At 50.1% G+C, this 19,638-nt stretch overlaps 2 protein-coding genes across 2 annotated transcripts in view; both read left to right on the top strand.

Moving 5' to 3' along the window:
- The first annotated feature begins 9,648 nt into the window (after window positions 1-9,648).
- LOC142793233 (uncharacterized) overlaps window positions 9,649-19,638 on the top strand; it is a 76,860-nt gene continuing 66,870 nt past the window's right edge. The window contains exons 1-2 of the mRNA XM_075885766.1: window positions 9,649-10,733; window positions 10,800-11,883. Coding sequence (XP_075741881.1) covers window positions 10,475-10,733; window positions 10,800-11,883 — 1,343 coding nt within the window. The 5' untranslated portion in view covers window positions 9,649-10,474. The remainder of the gene's footprint in view (window positions 10,734-10,799; window positions 11,884-19,638) is intronic.
- The window catches only part of LOC142796475 (uncharacterized), a 378,314-nt gene continuing 372,942 nt past the window's right edge, over window positions 14,267-19,638 (top strand). Inside the window, exon 1 of the mRNA XM_075887196.1 lies at window positions 14,267-14,404. The gene's annotated coding sequence lies outside the window, so the exon portion shown is untranslated. The remainder of the gene's footprint in view (window positions 14,405-19,638) is intronic.

Genomic DNA, 19,638 nt, shown 5'->3' with positions numbered 1-19,638 from the left:
TGAGCACTATTTTTATTGTTCAACAACGCACAGAGCAAACCTCTCACTGGCACCACCTTGGAGGTCACCACCTGGGCACCACCTTGGCACCACCGAGGGACGAATTGGTGCCGCTATAAAAAGCTTCGCCCCTAAAACACAAGTTTACGAAAATGGCAACGAACAGTGTGTTTTTAGGATAGACTTGCCTGCGCAAAAAGACCAAACACATAAGAAAGAACACACAGACAGAGCACTGAACTCACAAGCTACTTATTACATAGAACGCAAGGCGTTTTTTAAGGCACGCATCAAAGCAACAGAAATATTTCATGATGAAAACAAGCAAAAAAAAAAACGCGGTGACAACTGGTTGCCAAAAACGACAATTAACTAAAGATAGCAACAGCCCGCAGCCGAAAACTTTCAAACCACGAAGTATTTGCCCCGATGTATACGATAGAAGTGAAAAGGATCTATAGCTGATCGTAAAACCAACATGCGAACGTATGGGTGCCGAACGTTTGTTGGACGAACGGGTGCTGCTATAAAAAGCTTCGCCCCTAAAAACGCACTTACATCCAGTCTTGATGACGTATTAGCTGAGCCGATCTATGTCACACGGCACATGAATTCACTCGTTGCGAAACATGTGGTCAACAGTTCCCTGCCGGCCAACAAGCCGCGCGTACAGCGCATGAATGTGAAGTTAAGTGCTTCAACTGCGAGGGACCGCATGCATGGGGCATGCGACCCACGGTGTTCCAAGAAACAGCAGGCCGACAACCTCGCTCGCATCGCTGCGGAAAAGAGACGACTCAAGACCACACCTACGGACTCTGCTGAGCCTCAGAAGAGCCAGGCAAGCCAGAGTCAACTAACCAAACCAGCCAAGAAGTACGACCAGAACTAGCCTTCACTGCTGCTCCAGAACCGGTTTTCAGCTTTGCAAGATTACACACCGGACCCATCACCTGAACCTCGACCCAGGTTGGGCAGTCTGCCAGGTTACACAAAGAAACGACCGACGCCACCACCACCACCACCCAAACCGAAAACACTTAGCTATCACAAGCCCTCCTATCCCGGAAGCCGCCTACGCCTTCCGAAGGACCACCACGCAAGCAGCCAAGGCAGTCTCCGTCGGACAAGTGTCACACCGGTCCCGTTAATTCGGGAGGCAATCGCCGGGTTAATTCCAAGGGCCGAAGTATTGGCCCCCTGAACTGCACCACGAAAGCGTGGACAATTTAGAAGTGGTCCTTTTTGGCGCGCCAGCGGACGCCGGCTGTGGCCCAAAGAACAAGTCAGAGCCGAGAGTTGATAAACAAACAGATTATATTCTCAATAATGGCAGATCAAAAACAATACACAAGAATGCACACTCCACAATAGTTGCATACAATATGTCACCAATCAAACCAATCAAACAACGTACTACACAGTACAATCAGCCACTCTCGAAACAACGGACACAGACAACAATACACACTACAATGCAGTCGCATGCACTGAACAACCAAGACACTTAAAGACTAAAGAGATAAAAAATCTATTCAGTCCAAAGTTCTTGGAACAAAACTCGGGATGATACTCTTCCGAGAATCACTCACTCGAAGTCCAGCGTTGTTGTCGTTCCGCTGCCCCTGAAGTTTCTCTTCCAGGAAACCTCGCCGAAGTTTCTCTTCCAGGAAACTTCGCGTCTTCAATTGGCCACTGCCCAAGCTTCAAACTTTTTCGCCGGAAGCACGTCGGCTTCACACACGCAGCTGTTGCCACGCGTCTTCGCTCGATAGCGGTAAACACACGCTCTTGCCTGTAGCTCGAGCCTTCACCCCTCAGGTGAAAATCCTCTTCTTCTCCTGCTTTGTCGCTACCGACAAAACCTTCGCCGACTACACGGCGGAATACCCTACGCGCTCTGGCGCTAACTTCCGTCTTCTCCTGCTCTCTCGTCTCGGCCGCTCGATTAAATACCTTCCGCGCGAGATTCCAGAAGGTTCTCGTCATTTCGTCGGCGCGATACGCAGCGAAGGCTGGGGAGAGGGCGAGACGGTTGGAATGCCCTTCGCGATGGATGACTCAACCCGGCGTGACCACGCCTCTTTCGTTCTAGAAATTTCGCGGGCTTGCTCGGCCGCCGATGTGGGGTGAGGAGGTTCGTCGGCGAAGCCACGCTTCCGAGGGGAGAGCGCGCGCCCGGGGAGCCTTGGATGTTTGTTTTCTTTTTTTTTCTTTTGACCTCCCGGCGTCTCTCCCGCGCGTTATCGCAAGAATTTGGCGGCGCGCACATTTTTAGCGCTCGTTCTGTGACAACAAGGTGAGTCCGTCTTTCACTCCACTGGGTAGAAGTGCCACGAATCAACATAACACCTCTACACATTCATCTACCCCTACTTCATCTTCCACTGCTCCACAGGTATCAGCACCACCACATTATTTTCTCGCGTATAAGATCGAGAATAATATGCGGTTAGAAACAATAGAAATACAACTTAATCTTCTGCAGAAGCAGCAAGATGAGATACAGACACAACAAGTAGAGATGCTCAAGTAACTAGCAGCCCTCGCGCAGTCGCTTGAGCTACTCAGAAATGTAGCGACAACGCGCAGGCGAGGTACGGCACGTGACGATGCACACCCGTATAAATTCACCAATCATAATAATAGAGACGGCGAGTGATTCGCGGCCCGTTTCGTCACAGCCCACTACGGGCATTATCGTGTGGCAGTGGAACTGTCGAGGTATTCGCCGGAAACGTAACTCCCTCTTACATTTCATTACGCAATCTCCACGCAAACAGGATGTCGTAGTTCTCCAGGAACCATTAGCAGTAATCTCCTTACCAAGCTATATAACCTATAGTGCTCCTAGCATCCCACAAAAACATAAGTATGGAACTGCACAAGTTATGTACCGAATCGTGACCTTAATGCTGGTATCGGATCAATACACTGTTCTGCAGGAACCTGTCAACTATCTGAATATTGAGAAAGAAGAAAACATTTTCTTAAAATGCACAATTTCCGACAGTACGACATAAGCATCATCAATACATATCACCTACCTAATTCGAAAATGTGCCGTAGCCCATGCCACAACCTTTCAAGCAACATGAAAAATCGGATTTGCTATGGGCAGGTGACTTCAATAGCTGTCATACCTACTGGGGTTACCATGCCTCTTCGGAGGCCGGAAGGAGCCTTCTGAGTTTGGCCCACACACACCACCTTTTTCTTGTCAATGATATCAACAAGTCCACTAGAACCGGTAATTCTGTGCAACGTGACACAAATACCGATTTGGCATGGGGCAGGACAAAGAAGACACCGGACTGGCGCAATATAGGTGAAACATTCGGCAGTGATCACTGCCTCCTCGAAATTACAATTCCCTTACCTAATCGAAAAAGAGGTCCCAGGTGGGGTACTACTCAATACCGTTGGAGCTTACAAATTGGGACGCCTTTCGCGAGGTCACTACAAAAGTAAAAACGTCGACACTTGACGATTGCAACCATTATCTCCTTACAGCACATAGACAAACCACCAAAACAGTTCAGCGCAATGATGACAACCCACAGATTGATCGACACCTTCTGACCCTCTGGGACAAAAGGCATGGGCTAATTAGGAGATTAAAACGGAACAAACTAAACAAACATCTTAGTCCCACATAGAAGAGATCACGAGTATGTGGACAAGTTAGCACCGACAATTGGCTAGATATTAGTGAGCACGCAGGCAACAGCTTGCACACGAGCCGAGCATGGTTTCTTTTTCGCACCTTGCTTGGGCAACCCAAACGAAAGCACTACGTAGAGGTAATACAGCTCAAGAATGGGATTGACTCGCAAACTTTGGCAGAAGAAATCGCCAACCACTTCTTTCCAACAGCTACGACAATCCCTTGCGCTCATCCTCTTCCGGTATTAGCTGACGACACCTCTTCAGATCTCGACCAACCTTTCTCAATGGCAGAACTGCGAATGGTTATCGATGCCTATAAAAGGCAGACAGTGCCTGGCTCGGATGGCATAAGCAATAAGATGTTAAGAAATTCGCCCGAAACACAACTGAAGTTTCTTCTCGACACCATTAACCAAGCTTGGGAAACAGGAAATTTACCCGTAGAGTGAAAAATGGCCACTGTAATTCCTATCCCCAAGCCCAATAAGGCACCAAACGAAATTGGGAATTTTCGCCCGATTTCACTGACATCGTGTCCAGGGAAACTTATGGAGCGCGTGGCACTAACGCGACTACTCTAGCAGCAGGACAGAGCCTGTCCAGTTGACCGAAAACACATGTCGAAAACATCTGGTTTCCGAAAACACATGTCTACGCAAGATGCGATGCTTGCTTTGCAGGATGTGTACACCGTGCACAGCACCTCTCAACTGCGTGCTGTAGTTGGCCTTGATATTAAGGAGGCGTTTGACCACGTAACCCACGCAGCGGTTCTTGGGGGCCTTAGGGCGATCCGACTGGGACAGAAGCTATACAAATATGTTAAAAATTTTCTTACCGACCACACAGTCGCCGTGCAGGTAAACGAAGCGAACGCGCGCACGCGGTACCTCCCACGAGGCGTTCCGCAAGGATCAATTCTGTCACCGACACTCTTTTCCCTCGCTCTTAATGGCCTGACGCGGGAACTCAGATCTATACAAGACCTTCAGTTTACAATATATGCGGATGACATCACCCTTTGGGCCGGAAGGTGTTCCCCATCAGAAATACAACACACGCTACAATCGGCCATTGACACGACTTCTCGATACCTTGAAGAAAGAGGGCTCACTCTTTCCAGGGCCAAATCTGAGTTTATCGTCGTAACAAATGGGAAGCTTCCAAACGCTCAGGAAGACCGGCAACTCGTTACACTATCCATACAGAATGACCCGATTCCAAGGAAGCCCTGCATCAAGGTGCTTGGCTTCTGTTTGCAAGATGACGGCAAGTCAAAGGAGTGGCTCCGACATACAATAAAACAGTTGCAGCAAGTACACCGTCTTTTGAAACGCACAACGCGATAGTTGAGAGGCATCAAAGAACACCAACTCAGGCGCATGACCCTAGCTTCAGCCATTCCCCGCGTCATGTATTAATATCCATATATTGACATCACCAAGAACAAAAAATCGAAGCTCGGGACCCTGCTTTGTCAGATTTCTCGCACGATACTGGGAACTCCTCATTATGCAAAGGCTGATAGGATTCAAGGAACTGCGATCCTACCAAACCTCGACGAGTTGGGCCCAATTTACCATGAAGCACAATTCATGCGCCTCAAACACTCCGCACAAGGATACGCCCTGCTTCGTGAATTAGGCTACGACATATCTGCACCTGTCGTATTTGAAGCAACCCGGCCCCCTTGGGCGACGCTTGACCAGATCACCGACGAACCAGTTCTGCGGCACATGGGTCGAGATAACCAAACAGGACGACGTAAATCACGAGCACAACATCTCCATGAAACCACGGGAGAGTGGATCTTGTACACGGATGCATCTCCGTCTCATACTTGCGAGGGCTTTCGAACGGGAATAGCTTCCGATGAACTACCACTCTCATGGGGCTTCCATTACAACATTAGTACGCAATGCATTGCAGAAATCACGGCCATAGTAGAAGCAGTTACCATGCCCAATCCAAATGCTCATAATTTACTGATACGCGCAGATAGCCAAGCTGCCTGTCGAGCCCTCGCGACAGGTGACATTCCAGACGCGCATTACAACAAAATTACGAAGCACTTAGCTGACCACCCTTCGTTACGTGTTCGCATACAGTGGATACCTGGTCACTCGGGGATCAGAGGGAATGAAGTGGCACACGCCATGTCCTGCGCAAATCTCCCAGGCCCTCCTCTGTGGTGGCCGGATTCACTGAAACGCACCGAATTACTTGCTGTGGCACGTTTGGAGAGGCGCGAACGATTAGATGAGATGCGCAACAATCGCAGGGTTTTTCACGATCTTCCTCATTTCATGATGAGACGAGAAGCTTCCCTGAAAAGGCGTGCCCAAACTCGCTCTTTAAATGACACCACACATTCAACACAGCACACAAGAAAAAGACGGGTCTCCTGCTTGCATGGCATGTGGTGGCTTCCTGGATAATGCTCACGTTCTGTGGGACTGTCCGGGTAGTCGCGCAGCCTTGGGCGAGAGCCTCAAGCACATACCTATAAACCTAAGACCTGGGACCCTGGAGGAGTGGCTGGTGGACTCCTCCCCGGACATCATGAAGACACTGCTCCAGCAGTTGCAATTTCTAGGCCTGTCTGATGGATAGGTTTTTTTATAGTAAACCCGGACGGGGGTGCTTTTATTTTTAAATAAAGTTGTTCTCTCTCTCTTAGTTGAAAGCTTCGATGAAGATGTCGAGTCGCAACGAGTAAGGTAACACCCAGTATACTATACTGGTGGGTGACTTCAATGGCAAGGTAAGGACGGAGGAGGCTGGAGAGCAGGAAGTAGGAGATTATGGCATCGGTACTAAAAATGCCAGAGGGGAGTTATTAGTAGAATTCACAGAAGGCAATAATTTACGGATCTTGAATACCTTCTACCAAAAACGAGTGAACCGTAAGTTGACATGGAGGAGCCCCAAAATGACGAATGTAAGAATGAAATAGACTTTACACTGAGTGCACACCCAGGCATCGTGCAGGATGCGGACGTGACTGGCAAGGTACGATGCAGTGGCCACAGAATCATAAGATCTTGAAGTTGCCAAGACTTAAAGAAGGAACAAGAGCAACTGATACGCAAGAAGCCAATCAATGAGCTCGCACTGACAGTGAAAGTACAGGAATTTAGAGACTCGCTTTAGAACAGATGCTCGTCTCTTATCGAGGAAACCAGCCTTAGCGTTGACGCAATGAATGATAATCTGACGAATCTTTACGGAGTGCGCAGTGGAAGTAGTAGGTATGGCAGTTAGACAGAACACATGCAAACTGTCCCAGGAGACGAAGAGCCTCGTTAATAAATGTCAAAAGCATGAAAGCATCAGACTCAGCAGACAAAAAGGAACTGGCAGATATTTCAAAGTTGGTTATTAGGCGTAATGTACTCTATGCAAGAAGGTATAACATGGAGAGGACTTAACATGTTCTAAGAAACGCAGGAAGCGTTAAAGCGTTGAAGAGGAAACTTGGTATATGCAAAAACCAGATTCATGCACTAAGGGACAAGGAAGGTAACGTAACTTCTAATATGGGTTGTGTAGAAGTAGCGGAGAAGTTTTAGAGATCGGTGCATTAGCCGCCGGGACAACCACAGCCAGAATGTAAGAACTAGCATTACCCCAAATAGATCACATCACACTAGTAATTACGGAGGTCAGGAAAGCTTTAGAGGGAATGCAAAGAAGCAAACTGCTGGTGAGGATGCCGTTACATCAGATCTGCTGGAAGACGGTGTTCAGATTGTGTTAGAAAAATTGGCCACATTGTTAACGAAGTGGCTCCTGACGGGTAGGGTACCAGAATCTTCGAACAAAGCTAAGAACATCTTAAATCATCAAAAAAGGGACGACGAAGACTTGAGAAATTACAGACCTATCAGCTTGTTCTCCGTCTCACACCCTAAGCGAGAATCATACCCCTAGACCAACGAGCCAACACAGCTTGTTCTCCGTCGTACACAAGATAGCTACAAAGGTAATTGCTAGCAGAATCATGAAAACATTAGAATTCAATCAATCAAAGAATCGAGCAGGATTTCGTACAGGCTACTCAACAATCGACCATGTTCATACTATATCAATCGGGTGATAAAGAAATGTTCGGAATACACTGACCCACTATACATAGTCTTCATAGATTAGGAGAAAGTATTTGATACAATCTCCTCAATGCTATTTACCACGTAACAAGCGGTTTTCAGAGGCCTAGAACGGGAAGAGTTAAGGATACGATTTAATGAAGAGTAATTTAGTAACCTGCCCTTCGCCGATGACATTGCATCATTACTAAGTAACTCGGGGGATGAATCGCCATTCATGATTACTAAATTATAAATAAGGAGATCAGAAAGGAGGTCCTCAAATTAGCCTGCAGAAAACGAAAGTAATGGGCAACAGCCTCGGAAGAGAGCAATGCTTCGAGGTAGGTAGCAGTACACTTGAAGTTGTAAAACAGTACGTCTACTTACTACAGGTGGTAACCGCGGAACGGAGTGACGAGATTGAAGTAACTAGAAGAATGAGAGTGAGGTGGAGCACTATCAGCAAGCATCTTCCAATCGTGAATGATCGATTGTCACTAACTCTCAAGGGGAAGGTATATAACAGCTGCATCTTACCGGTACTTACCTATGGAGCAGAAACCCGGAGGATTACAAAGAGTGTTCAACTTAGGTTGAGGATGACACGGAAACCAATAAAAATGAAAATGATAAATGTAACCACAAGGAACAAGAATAGAGCAGATTGTATCAGGGAACAAACGGATGTCAAAGACATCATAGTCACTCGCCACGATGGTCTAGTGGCTAGGGCACTCGGGTGCTGACTCACAGGTCGCGGGATCGAATGGGAGCCGCATTTTCGATGAAGGCAGACATGTTTGAGCTCTGTGTTCTTGGATTTAGGTGCACGTTAAAGAACCCCAGGAGGTCGAAATTTCCGGAGCCCTCCACAACGGCATCTTTCATGATCATATGGTGGTTTTGGGATGTTAAACACGGAAAATTATTATTAAGGATATCATTGTCGAATTCAAGAAGAATAAATGGTCCTGGGCAGGGCATGTAGCACGAAGGCAAGATAACCACTGGTCATTAAGGATCAGAGACTGGATTCCAAGAGAAGGGAAGTGGGCGAAGGGTAGACATAAAAGTTAGGTGGGCAGGTGAGATATGGAAGTCGGTGGGTATAAAGTTGCAGCAGCAAGCACGGAACCAAGTTGACTGGCGGAACATGAAATAGGCCTTTGTCCTGCATTGGGTGTAGTCAGGTTGATGATGGTGATGATATATCTGAGGAGGTGTTCATCATATTTTGTTACAACTGAAGAATCAACCAAAGCAGAGCCCACAGCGATTACCACTTCCCCCAGAGCGAACTTTTTATGGTTTCTCCATCCAGTCGCATTTGTTTATTTGGATGACCTTGAAGTACTTTCCTCACGATTCACGTGGGTGACTTTGCATACTCTAACTTCATGGCAAGTTTTCAGCTCCGGTTCTGCATCGATGTTTAGCATTGGTTGGCGAACTCACTGATAAGTCGACTAACTCAGACTCAGATCGAGCCATGAGTATGAGTCCGTGTGAGTCCGAGTAAGTATTGCGTTGGTGAGTTTGAGACCGAGCGTACCTCAAGCCTAAGATATATTTAATGAGTGAGTCTGAGTAAAAGCTCTACGATTTTGGCCGACGTATGCTGCTTAGTCACGCGCCATCTTCGAAAGGAGGTTACGGAAAGTTGGATACATTGGAACCGAGAAAAGGAGGCGGTGTTATGCCAGCGAGTCCTCGTCAAACGTCCGTGCCTCTGAAAAAGGCAATCTGGGTCAAGGCCAGCCCGCAGTCCGCCGGGCGCGATCAACTCGACGGAGTGAACACGCGCGGCGCCTCCCTGGCCCACGTGCATTGAGTCATCTGCGCACGTGACAGCGAGCCGGCTTCCTCGTGCCTGGTGGTCTGACGCATGGCGCGGCGGCCCCATTGGCGGAACCTGCCCTGACGACCAGCGGCGCTTCTGATTGGACATTTTGGTTGGACCCGGTGTAAATAAAAGAAGCCCTGCGGCGCGTCGCGATCGGAGGTCCTAGGAGAGGAGTCCCCGTGTCGGAGGGCCGACATGTGTGTGAGTCAGCGGTCTTAGGCGAAGGGCTGACCTATGTGTTAGAGAAGAGAGCTCGGCTCTTCGAGTCTCTGTCGGCCCCAGTGCCGAAATTGTAACGCCTCTGTATATATGCTGTACATAAACCTTGTTTAACTCACCGTCGTCTCGTCCGCTCGTCTTATCAGCTCGGCGCAGAAGCAGTCGCGAGCTGAGATACATACGCTACCAAACGGCTGGTGACCTTCCCGGCGGAGTTGAAAGCAGTGGCGCCATCGGGACCGTGTTGGCGTCGCCGTCTTTCGCAACAGCGGTGGCTTCGGCGGGATCGGTCTGTCGTTCGCAACAGTGGAGGTCAGCGGCGGGATTTCGGAGGTGGCTTCGCAACAGTGGTTGGCAGCTGCGGGATCGGCCGGCGTCAGCGACATCGATGCGGTGAGTGCCTGATGTTTTCCCCTCAGTTCACCAGACTACTCTAGCTCAGGTTGTAGTAGTTTAGAGAAGGGCTGTGTGAAGCATTGAAGGGAGCTTTGATCGTTTCAAGCCAAGTCGAAGCGCTTTGGAACCAAAGTTAATGCGGAGGGGGTAAACACGGGAGTGTGCAAAATTGCTTGCGCGTCTTGCTAGTTGACTTATAGTGGGTACGGCAAGTAAATTGTTAACAGGGGCAAACAGCAAGAGGCTAGTGTGAACGATGGAGAACCTTAAAGTGAAGGAACTCATCGAAATTTGTGAGGAACTCGGCATTACTTTGGGCCGTGCGAAACGAAAGCAAGCGATCCTTGAGATCATGAAGGATGAGGGAGTGTCGGCTGAGGAAGTCGATGAGGCCTGGGTGGATATTAAAGCACGCCGTGAGGAGGCTGAAAGGCGAGAAGTAGAAGCTCGCGAACGTGAAGAAGCTGAAAGGCGAGAAGCTCGCGAACGTGAAGAAAGGCGAGAAGCTCGCGAACGTGAGGAGGCTGAAAGGCGCGAAGCTCGCGAAGAGGCTGAAAGGCGCGAAGCTCGCGAACGTGAAGAAGCTGAAAGGCGCGAACGTCGCGAGGAGGCCGAGAGACAGGAGCGCCTCGAGATGAAACGAATAGAATTGGCAATCCTACAGTGTTCGCAGGCGCCTAGCGCAGCTTCTCCGACGATTCAGGTCAGCGGTATTAGAATTCGGGATCAACTGCCACCGTTCGTAGTAGGCGAGGACATGGCGAAGTATCTCGTCAAGTTTGAACACGTCTGTGAGCGAAATGCTTTGGAGCAGTCTCTTTGGGCGCAGAACCTGTTAGCTCTTCTTCCCGGCGAAGTGTCCGACGCGTTAACTTGCTTGTCGAGGGAAGCGTTTGAGAGCTATGACGAGGTTAAGGAAGTGCTCTTGAGACGTTATAAGTTGTCACCCGAGGCTTTCAGGCAAAGGTTCCGGTATGCTGAAAAGGGGAATGAGTCACACGTTGACTTCGCGTTTCGTCTTAAAGCCGATTTAATCGAATGGCTCAAGGGCGAAGGTGTTTATGACGACCGCGATAAAGTGGTGGAATGCGTTGCATTGGAGCAATTCTACCGCTGCATCGAGGATAATGTCAGACTTTGGCTGCAGGACAGACTTGGGGAAGTACAGTTAAATAAGGCAGCTGAGTTAGCTGAGGAGTATTATACTCGCCGAAAGTTGCATAGCAGGGCGGTGCGCGTTGAAAAGGATGAAAGGAAAGAGGGCTTTTCAAGGAAACCTGATCAACGGAAACCCGTTCCGCACCGTAATTTTAAAAAGGACCCGTCTCTTACGAAGGACAGTGTAGGGGAAGGGCAAACAGAAGCGGAGAAATCGAGTGAGGTTTCTACCACACAGGCATTTGAATCGGAAAACAAACGGAAGCCGCTAATCTGCTACAACTGTAAAAAGGAAGGGCACATCGCGAGAAACTGTCAGGAAAAGTTTGCCTTCGCAACGATCCGAGAATCAGAAAAAAACATTCGGTTGTTGGAGCCGTATCTCCAAGAAATTAGGGTGAACGAGAAAACGTGCCGAGCACTTAGAGACTCAGCGGCAACCATGGACGTTGTCCATCCTTCATTGGTGTCTCCGGATGACTTCACAGGAGAATGCGCGTGGATCAGGCAAGTCGCCGAGAAGCAGAGTGTGCGCTTACCAATCGCCACGGTTGTCATTGAAGGCCCGTTCGGTGAGCTTCGCACCGAAGCGGCTGTGTCTGCCGCGCTAAATGATCGTTTTCCTTATCTTTTCTCCAACAACTCGGAGCAGCTTCTCAAAGAGCAGGGCAAATCGTTCTTCCCCAACTTAGCGTGCATGGCTCTCACGTGATCGCAAGCCCGGAAGCTATCGCGGCAGCTTGATCTGGTTCCATGCGGTGAACTCTCAAGTGACCTTGTCGGCGGGTCGACGGAACCCCAGAAAGGAAATTTTCCGCCTGAGTCATGTGAGCAGTCACGCGAGCGGCCCGTCGCGGAAACGGCTGGCGCGGTATGCGTGGGGGGAGACGACATGGCGCCATTGAGTCAGAGCGAGAAGGTTGCAACGCTCTCGCCTGTAGCGGAAAGTTGGAGCGAGCTGTCGAGAGTTGATCGAGAGACGCTCATTCGAGAGCAGAGTGAGGATCTCTCGATTGAAGCGCCAGTGGAAAGCCAGAAAAACGCGGCACAAGTGCTGTCGAAGGAGCACTACGAGGAATCGGTGAAGAAGAGCGCTTTTGAAGTTGATAATCAGGTAATGCGGCTGCAGCCATCCAAAAGGAACAAGCTTGAGGTTGATTGGGAAGGGCCCGCCAAAGTATTATCGAAGCCTTGCGATACAACTTATGAGGTGCAAGTAGGAAGGCGGCAGAACAAAATTTACAACTTGATGAAACCCAATGTTCAACATCAAGCGGTCGTAAATCAGCTGTTGAAGGCTTCAGAGGAAGAGGAAGCAAAAAATTTGAGTTCTAGTGAGGTGATCGAAGGGGGATCGAAAGTAATCCGGGAGCAGATAAACCTAGAGCCTAGCTTAAGTGAAGGAGGACCTGAGAAAGAGGACCTGAGAAAGATTGGTTCCGAGTTTGAAGACGTGTTTTCGGACCGCCCCGGAAACATGAGGGTGATCGAACACGATATCGAGCTAAGCGGTGAGGAGTCAATCCGTAGCAAGCCGTATCGTTGTTCCCATGTGCAACGTCGAAAGTGTGAGCCGCTCTTGGTGCCGCATAGGTATCGTCGCCTAAAAGGGGCCGGTTACTGAAGTGGAGCATGTTGCTCCACAGCGCAACTTTGACGTTCGCTATAAAAGAAAAAAAAATAAAGGAAAGGTAAACGCTAATGTAGGTGCATTGAGCAGTGCGTTCCAGCTAGTAACTTCTCAACCTTTCGGTTTCTGGCTGGCGATTCGGGTCAAAATTTTGACCTCATCACGACCTGGGCTGAGCGCTCTCGTTCAGAGTGATCTCAAGGGGCCAACTTTTTGGTATTCTAATTCGTTACGTTGTTGTACGTGGGAAAAAAAATCGAGTTGTCATTTTAAGAGTCTTGTGTCCCACATGTGCCTCTTGATGTAGAGGGAACAAAATTCCGATAGACACGTAGATAGGTATATGTTGTACTATATTTTGTCTGGTGTTCTGTCGGGTGACCGAGGGCACTTGCTTGTGTCGTGTGTTGTCTGTTGTCGAACCGTTCTTAGCAAGTTGCAGAACCATCGACAAGTGCTGAAACCGAAGAGGGTCAGAAGAGACGAGTGAAGCTGGTCGACAAGTTGTGGCGACAAGCCAGTGGAGCTGGGATCCGTCGTCAAAAATGGGATGTGTTCCCGGAACAGTTTGGAGCTGTATTCTCCCTATGGCCCTGGAGGCGAACCTGGAGGGACCTGGCGAACGAGCGCACCTGACATCCGAGCCCCGTGGAAGCAGCTCGTCTTTCCGGTGCATTGTCTGGCGGCGGGGGTGCTGTTATGCCAGCGAGTCCTCGTCAAACGTCCATGCCTCTGAAAAAGGCAATCTGGGTCAAGGCCAGCCCGCAGTCCGCCGGGCGCGATCAACTCGACGGAGTGAACACGCGCGGCGCCTCCCTGGCCCACGTGCATTGAGTCATCTGCGCACGTGACAGCGAGCCGGCTTCCTCGTGCCTGGTGGTCTGACGCATGGCGCGGCGGCCCCATTGGCGGAACCTGCCCTGACGACCAGCGGCGCTTCTGATTGGACATTTTGGTTGGACCCGGTGTAAATAAAAGAAGCCCTGCGGCGCGTCGCGATCGGAGGTCCTAGGAGAGGAGTCCCCGTGTCGGAGGGCCGACATGTGTGTGAGTCAGCGGTCTTAGGCGAAGGGCTGACCTACGTGTTAGAGAAGAGAGCTCGGCTCTTCGAGTCTCTGTCGGCCCCAGTGCCGAAATTGTAACGCCTCTGTATATATGCTGTACATAAACCTTGTTTAACTCACCGTCGTCTCGTCCGCTCGTCTTATCAGCTCGGCGCAGAAGCAGTCGCGAGCTGAGATACATACGCTACCAAACGGCTGGTGACCTTCCCGGCGGAGTTGAAAGCAGTGGCGCCATCGGGACCGTGTTGGCGTCGCCGTCTTTCGCAACAGCGGTGGCTTCGGCGGGATCGGTCCGTCGTTCGCAACAGTGGAGGTCAGCGGCGGGATTTCGGAGGTGGCTTCGCAACAGCGGGTGGGACAGGGAGGGGGAAAAGAGCTACACCGCCTTCACCATGCTACGTTAAAGCGCGTTGGTTGTTTGGTAACAACTTTATTGGTAGTCCGGCAGAGCTTCCGCCGACCGGTTCATAGGTCTGCTGCGTGGGGACGTCAAGGCCTTGCCTGACCGCCATCTCGCAGGCCTGCTGGACGGCCCAGAGTTGGTCGCCGAGGCTGGGGGTGCACATTGCAGCACCTTGCGCGTAACATGTCGAAACTTTTTTTTTTCATTCTGCGTGTGCGTAGATGCACGCGCGCATAGCATGCACCAACATACACACAAAGCTTAACCACCCTCGTCCCCTTCCCGCGTCGAAAATTTCTGACTGCGTAAAATTACTGCATGCGCTTTTAGTACCCGTTATACTATTGAACTTTTGTTTAAAGGGCTCATGACATGGTCACCCAGCGATTTGTTGTTTTCAAAGAAGCTAGACGTGGATGGTCTGCTATGTCCATACAGATTTAAAAAAAAGCCGGCCTTGAAAGAATATTTCAGTGCCCCGCCGTGGTGGTCTAGTGGCTAAGGTACTCGGCTGCTGACCCGCTGGGCGCGGGTTCAAATCCCGGCTGCGGCGGCTGCATTTCCGATGGAGGCGGAAATGTTGTAGGCCCGTGTGCTCAGATTTGGGTGCACGTTAAAGAACCCCAGGTGGTCTAAATTTCCGGAGCCCTCCACTACGGCGTCTCTCATAATCATATAGTGGTTTTGGGACGTTAAACCCCCCATATCAATCAATCAAAGAATATTTCAGTGTGAAACAAGCCCTACACTCTAAATATAGAGCGAGTAAAAAGGGTGTCTTTTTGTCCCACAACAATAATCGTCATCTATATTGCGTTCCATCCTTGCGCTATCGCACCGCGCCCGGTACATTCCGGTCACGATCGACATGCCCATTATCAGGGTTACATTGCATTCTCGATAGGAAAGTGGCCAGTGCCGAGTTTTCAAGAAAGGAAGCGCATGCAATCCTGATGACGATTATTGTTGTGGGACAAAAAGACACCCTTTTTACTCGATATTTTTTAGAGTGTAGAAGTCGCCGGCTGTAAACCCCGCCCACTACCAGCGACATCCGTTTTTCAAAGGCGCGTTTGACGTCATGTGCAGAGTGGCGCGAAGTCGTCGTTATCTGCCGTAGTTTGCCACTGCAAACCTTTCAGTTTGAGCGCCAATCTAAAGAAACGCTAAGATATCTCAATTTCACGCGCAGCTGACCACGAATATCATTCGCCGGAATGCCGACGCCCACCTAGCTATCTGCTTTCTACGTCACGGCTCGTCAGTGCGCCAGTGTTGGTCGACTCTCAGGCCAGACATTACGCGGATTGGGATCGAAAACTGTGTGCCATGGCCTCTTTAAAGTCTGTAACCTACACTTCGGTGGCATTATCACTCGTTCTGTCTCGCATAAGCGCATGCCGTAGAAGAACGTGAACGGAAAAGACGAAGTCGATGCGAAAGGAACCAGGCGCCCGTGTCTAACCATGTAACCATGTCCGCTGGCCCCGTTTGCTCAAACAGGGATGCAAAGCCAGCAGAAATGCGCACGCCGACACGCTCTTATAGCAGTGCGCGTTCTTTTTGGGCGTTCACGCCAACTCTCGGGGAGCGCTTGCACCGCCGCGACGTAGAATAATAAAGATGAAAAGAGAGGACCAGAGAGACAGATAAAGAAAGGAAAAGGACTTGTACAAAAGAATCTGGCGACACAAAGGAAGCAGCGGCGCGAGGCCACTTCTCGTGGCAGCAGGGCCGAGCTATTCATCTCCTCAATAGGCCGGACTGGCTCGCAGACTCGGCCGCTCGCGCACAGATGGCGTGCGCGCCGCCGCTCTGCGCACTTTGAGAGGAGTTTTCAAACGGGCCGAACAGGGCTAGTCGCGTGCCGCGCACCAAAAACACGTGACAGCGGCCCAGCACACCGGTTGCTTGTCCCGCTCCCGGAGGCAGCGAGCGGCGTCGCGCGTGCTTTTTCGTGGTCGCTTTCTTTTGCGGTATTTTGACGCGCGTTACTTATCGAATGAATGTCGCGTGCGCGCCTTCAACAACGTGTTCTCGCCAACCGAGTGTGACAAAACGTGCCAGTCATTCTTCACCTGCACCGTCAACGCGGCTGTGAAGGCGTGGAGATCTTCGTCGAAACAGTGTGATATTGTGTGTTTCTTGACAGTTCCCGTTTGGGTATCGTGTGTGTGCTTTTTTTTTTTCAAGTGCGCCGTTGGCGCCTGGTGTGGAACCGCAAAGTGATTTGCGTCGAACGCGAGGATTTTCGACTGCTTCCTGCTTCATCTTCGGCGGCTGTCTTGATTGGAAGCGTCGCATTTTCGGCAGAAGCCTTAGAGGATCCAGGATCGGTAAGCCTCGACTTTCACCCGGCCGTGTGATGTACTTCGCGACTTTGAAGATTTACACGTGTTCGTACTGCGTAATGTTAACGCGCTCTGAAACAGGAACCATCGGTAGACTTCACGTGTTTACCGAACTGTAACTGCGTGGCGATGGCGCACCAATTGTCTGTGCAGCATCTATTTCCTCCCGTTACTTTTGGTCGCTGTGTGTATATTGAGTGGCGAAGGGCAACAATGGTTTTTATCTGCAGCGCTAGTCCTGTCTGCGGAATCGCACACCGCGGGTTTCGCAACTGTAACTTGCTTAAGATACACGGTCAAGTTCCCGCTAAGTGAAGCTTGCGCAGCTCCAGTGCTTGTGAGTACAGCCGTGAAATGACTTTGACAACGAAAAAAGTATGTCTTGCTTCTTATGTGATAGAAACAGCTTTCGTTCTGCTTGCACTGCATGTGTCCCTATCTGCAGTGTGCTTGTAGTATAGGAACGGATTGTGGTGTGAAATAGTGAAGTGGTAATCATGGGTGCATAAGGCTTGGTGCCAGGGGCAAAGCCAGGGGGTAGAACACCGGGACCGTGGTCTCTCCCCCCCCCCCCCACCACCGAAAAAAGATTTCTGGGTACGGCCCTGCTTGGTCTGCGACTGTGTCGAGCAAGTGAACGGGCCAATGGCTGTGGTCCGTACGTTAAATATTAGGCCCATCAGCGGCGGACGCTACCAGCTCGTGGTATATCCATGAAACCTGCACGCTCTTATGGGGCCATATTTAAAGGTTCCGTCACGTGGTTTTACTGCGACATATATACATAAAGGCTGAGAGCTCCGTAATGATATGTGCTTCATAGCCTGATGAAAGATTTGTGTTGCTAACTGAGAAACTCAAGTTTCAGTTCTCAGTTGAGTTTATTGGACAGTTTAAGCCACAATTGTTTCGCTTATACGCATCGCGTTGGTCTTGTGGTTACAGTGCTCGAGTGGTCACCCGAAGGTCGCGGGATCGAATCCCGCCCGCGTTTGGATGGTGGCGAAATGCTCTATGCCCATGTACGTATTTGGACGCACTTACTAAAAAGTAAAAAAAAAAGCGCATGGTCGAAACCTCCGCAGCTCTCCACTATTATATACGGTGTTTCTCATAATCATATTGTGGTTTTGGGACGTGAAGCGCCAATAGTTACAAATATTTCGCTAAGATTTAAAGCGATGCGCCAGCTAGCATTAAGTAGTGTTTTGCTGTTCTTTGTATTTACGCTGTGTACCAATCGGAGAGACAGGTGGTAGTGTCCCCTTTGCAGAAGCAGTTCCGTTGGCATGAGCGCTGGTAGCCGGGGAATAGCCTGAAAAAACAAAAGGGACAGAATAGCCGTTAACATGACAGTGCAATCAAACTACGGAGAGCTGGGATGGCTCACGGTAAGGCTGCTGCTATTTGGAGCTCTGGCTGCATCATCGCGCTTCTATGATTTCTCTTTATCTCTGCAAGCCGACATTCACACCGGTGATCGACAGAGTGTACACGTCACTGAACGCGACTTTAACCCAAGTGGTTATAAAGTCTTTTAACATAGAGAAAGTAGCGGCACTTTCCTCCGTATCCTTGCCAAAGGGTCCAACCCTCCTCTCCCAAGTGTCGAAACCTTATCTATATCATTTCCCGAACGGCCACATGCGGGAGCCGACCCTGAAACCCGGCTCGCGCCACTTTTCTATCAAGAGTGCTATGTCACGCTGATAACACGCTCGATGCTCATGGCGCCCCGACAGGCGGGAGAGGAGGCTGCTCGGTTGAGAGAATGGCGGTACTTTCCGAAAAATATCCAGGGACATGAAGTGGGTACATTTGTAAGCGCGACCTGCCGGCCGCCTTACCTATGATGGCACGAACGTCTGTGGTTCACCGGAACTTTTATCGCTTATGAGGGGTAGCCATCTTTCGCCAGGGGCCTTGAGTCATGTGGAACGAGCGAGCACGACAATTGCTTTCGGCCTGAACTTGTCGCATGTTCGGCACCATGGGGAGCTATTCTAAAACTGTTCGTTTCGGCCGCCGTTGATCGGCCGGGGCTTGACGAGTAGCTCTCCTCCAGTTTCCGCTTATTCTTCCGCAACAAGACTCTGACGTCACGGAGCTTCCACAGCTGTCGACACAAATGAGAGGAACGGAATGCTCTTCAATACGGCGAACGTAGCTCCTCTCAGATCCGCTCTAGGCCACGTGAACCTCGGAGGTGGTGCATTGACTCCGATTATGCGATCGCGTTAGCACACTGATTAGGTTTAACGCGAATTTCCATTTAACACAGCTGAGCGATTGCGTCATGGCACGCCGCCTTTTGCGGCAGCTGAACGCGCTCTGGTGTCGTCTGGCCGAAGTGGGCACTTTCATTACATGGGCAGTTCCAGAATAGCTTTCCGGTATTTACTTGCTGTCACTTGTGGCTTATAGAACACGCAGTCCATGCACCGGCCGCGCCCAAAGCTAATAACTTGTGCCTATACTCGTAATGCGTGTTTCCGTATATAAAAAAAGCAACTGCTTTGAACATCCTGTCACCTTGATATTCGGGTGCCTTCGTTACATTCGGGTGAGTCACGTGACCTGATCAGTAGCGTCACGCGTGACGTCCCACAAGAGCTGCAATGTATGAATAAAAGGTAAGGTTCTATCTGGTTTTGCCAAACTTCAAAGCTCATTCGGTTGTGCCGCTGGTTGGCTCATACGTTACTGGAGAGACTTGTAATCTACACAGTGCCGCTTGGCGGTTCTTACTATTTTGCTTGCATGGCTTCTGCCGCAGTTAAAGTCGACAGCGACTCGCCGCTCTGCTATGACGCT

The sequence above is a fragment of the Rhipicephalus microplus genome, chromosome 2 (assembly GCF_043290135.1).
Source record: "Rhipicephalus microplus isolate Deutch F79 chromosome 2, USDA_Rmic, whole genome shotgun sequence".
NCBI lineage: Eukaryota > Metazoa > Arthropoda > Arachnida > Ixodida > Ixodidae > Rhipicephalus > Rhipicephalus microplus.
This window is presented reverse-complemented; position numbering and strand designations above follow the sequence as displayed.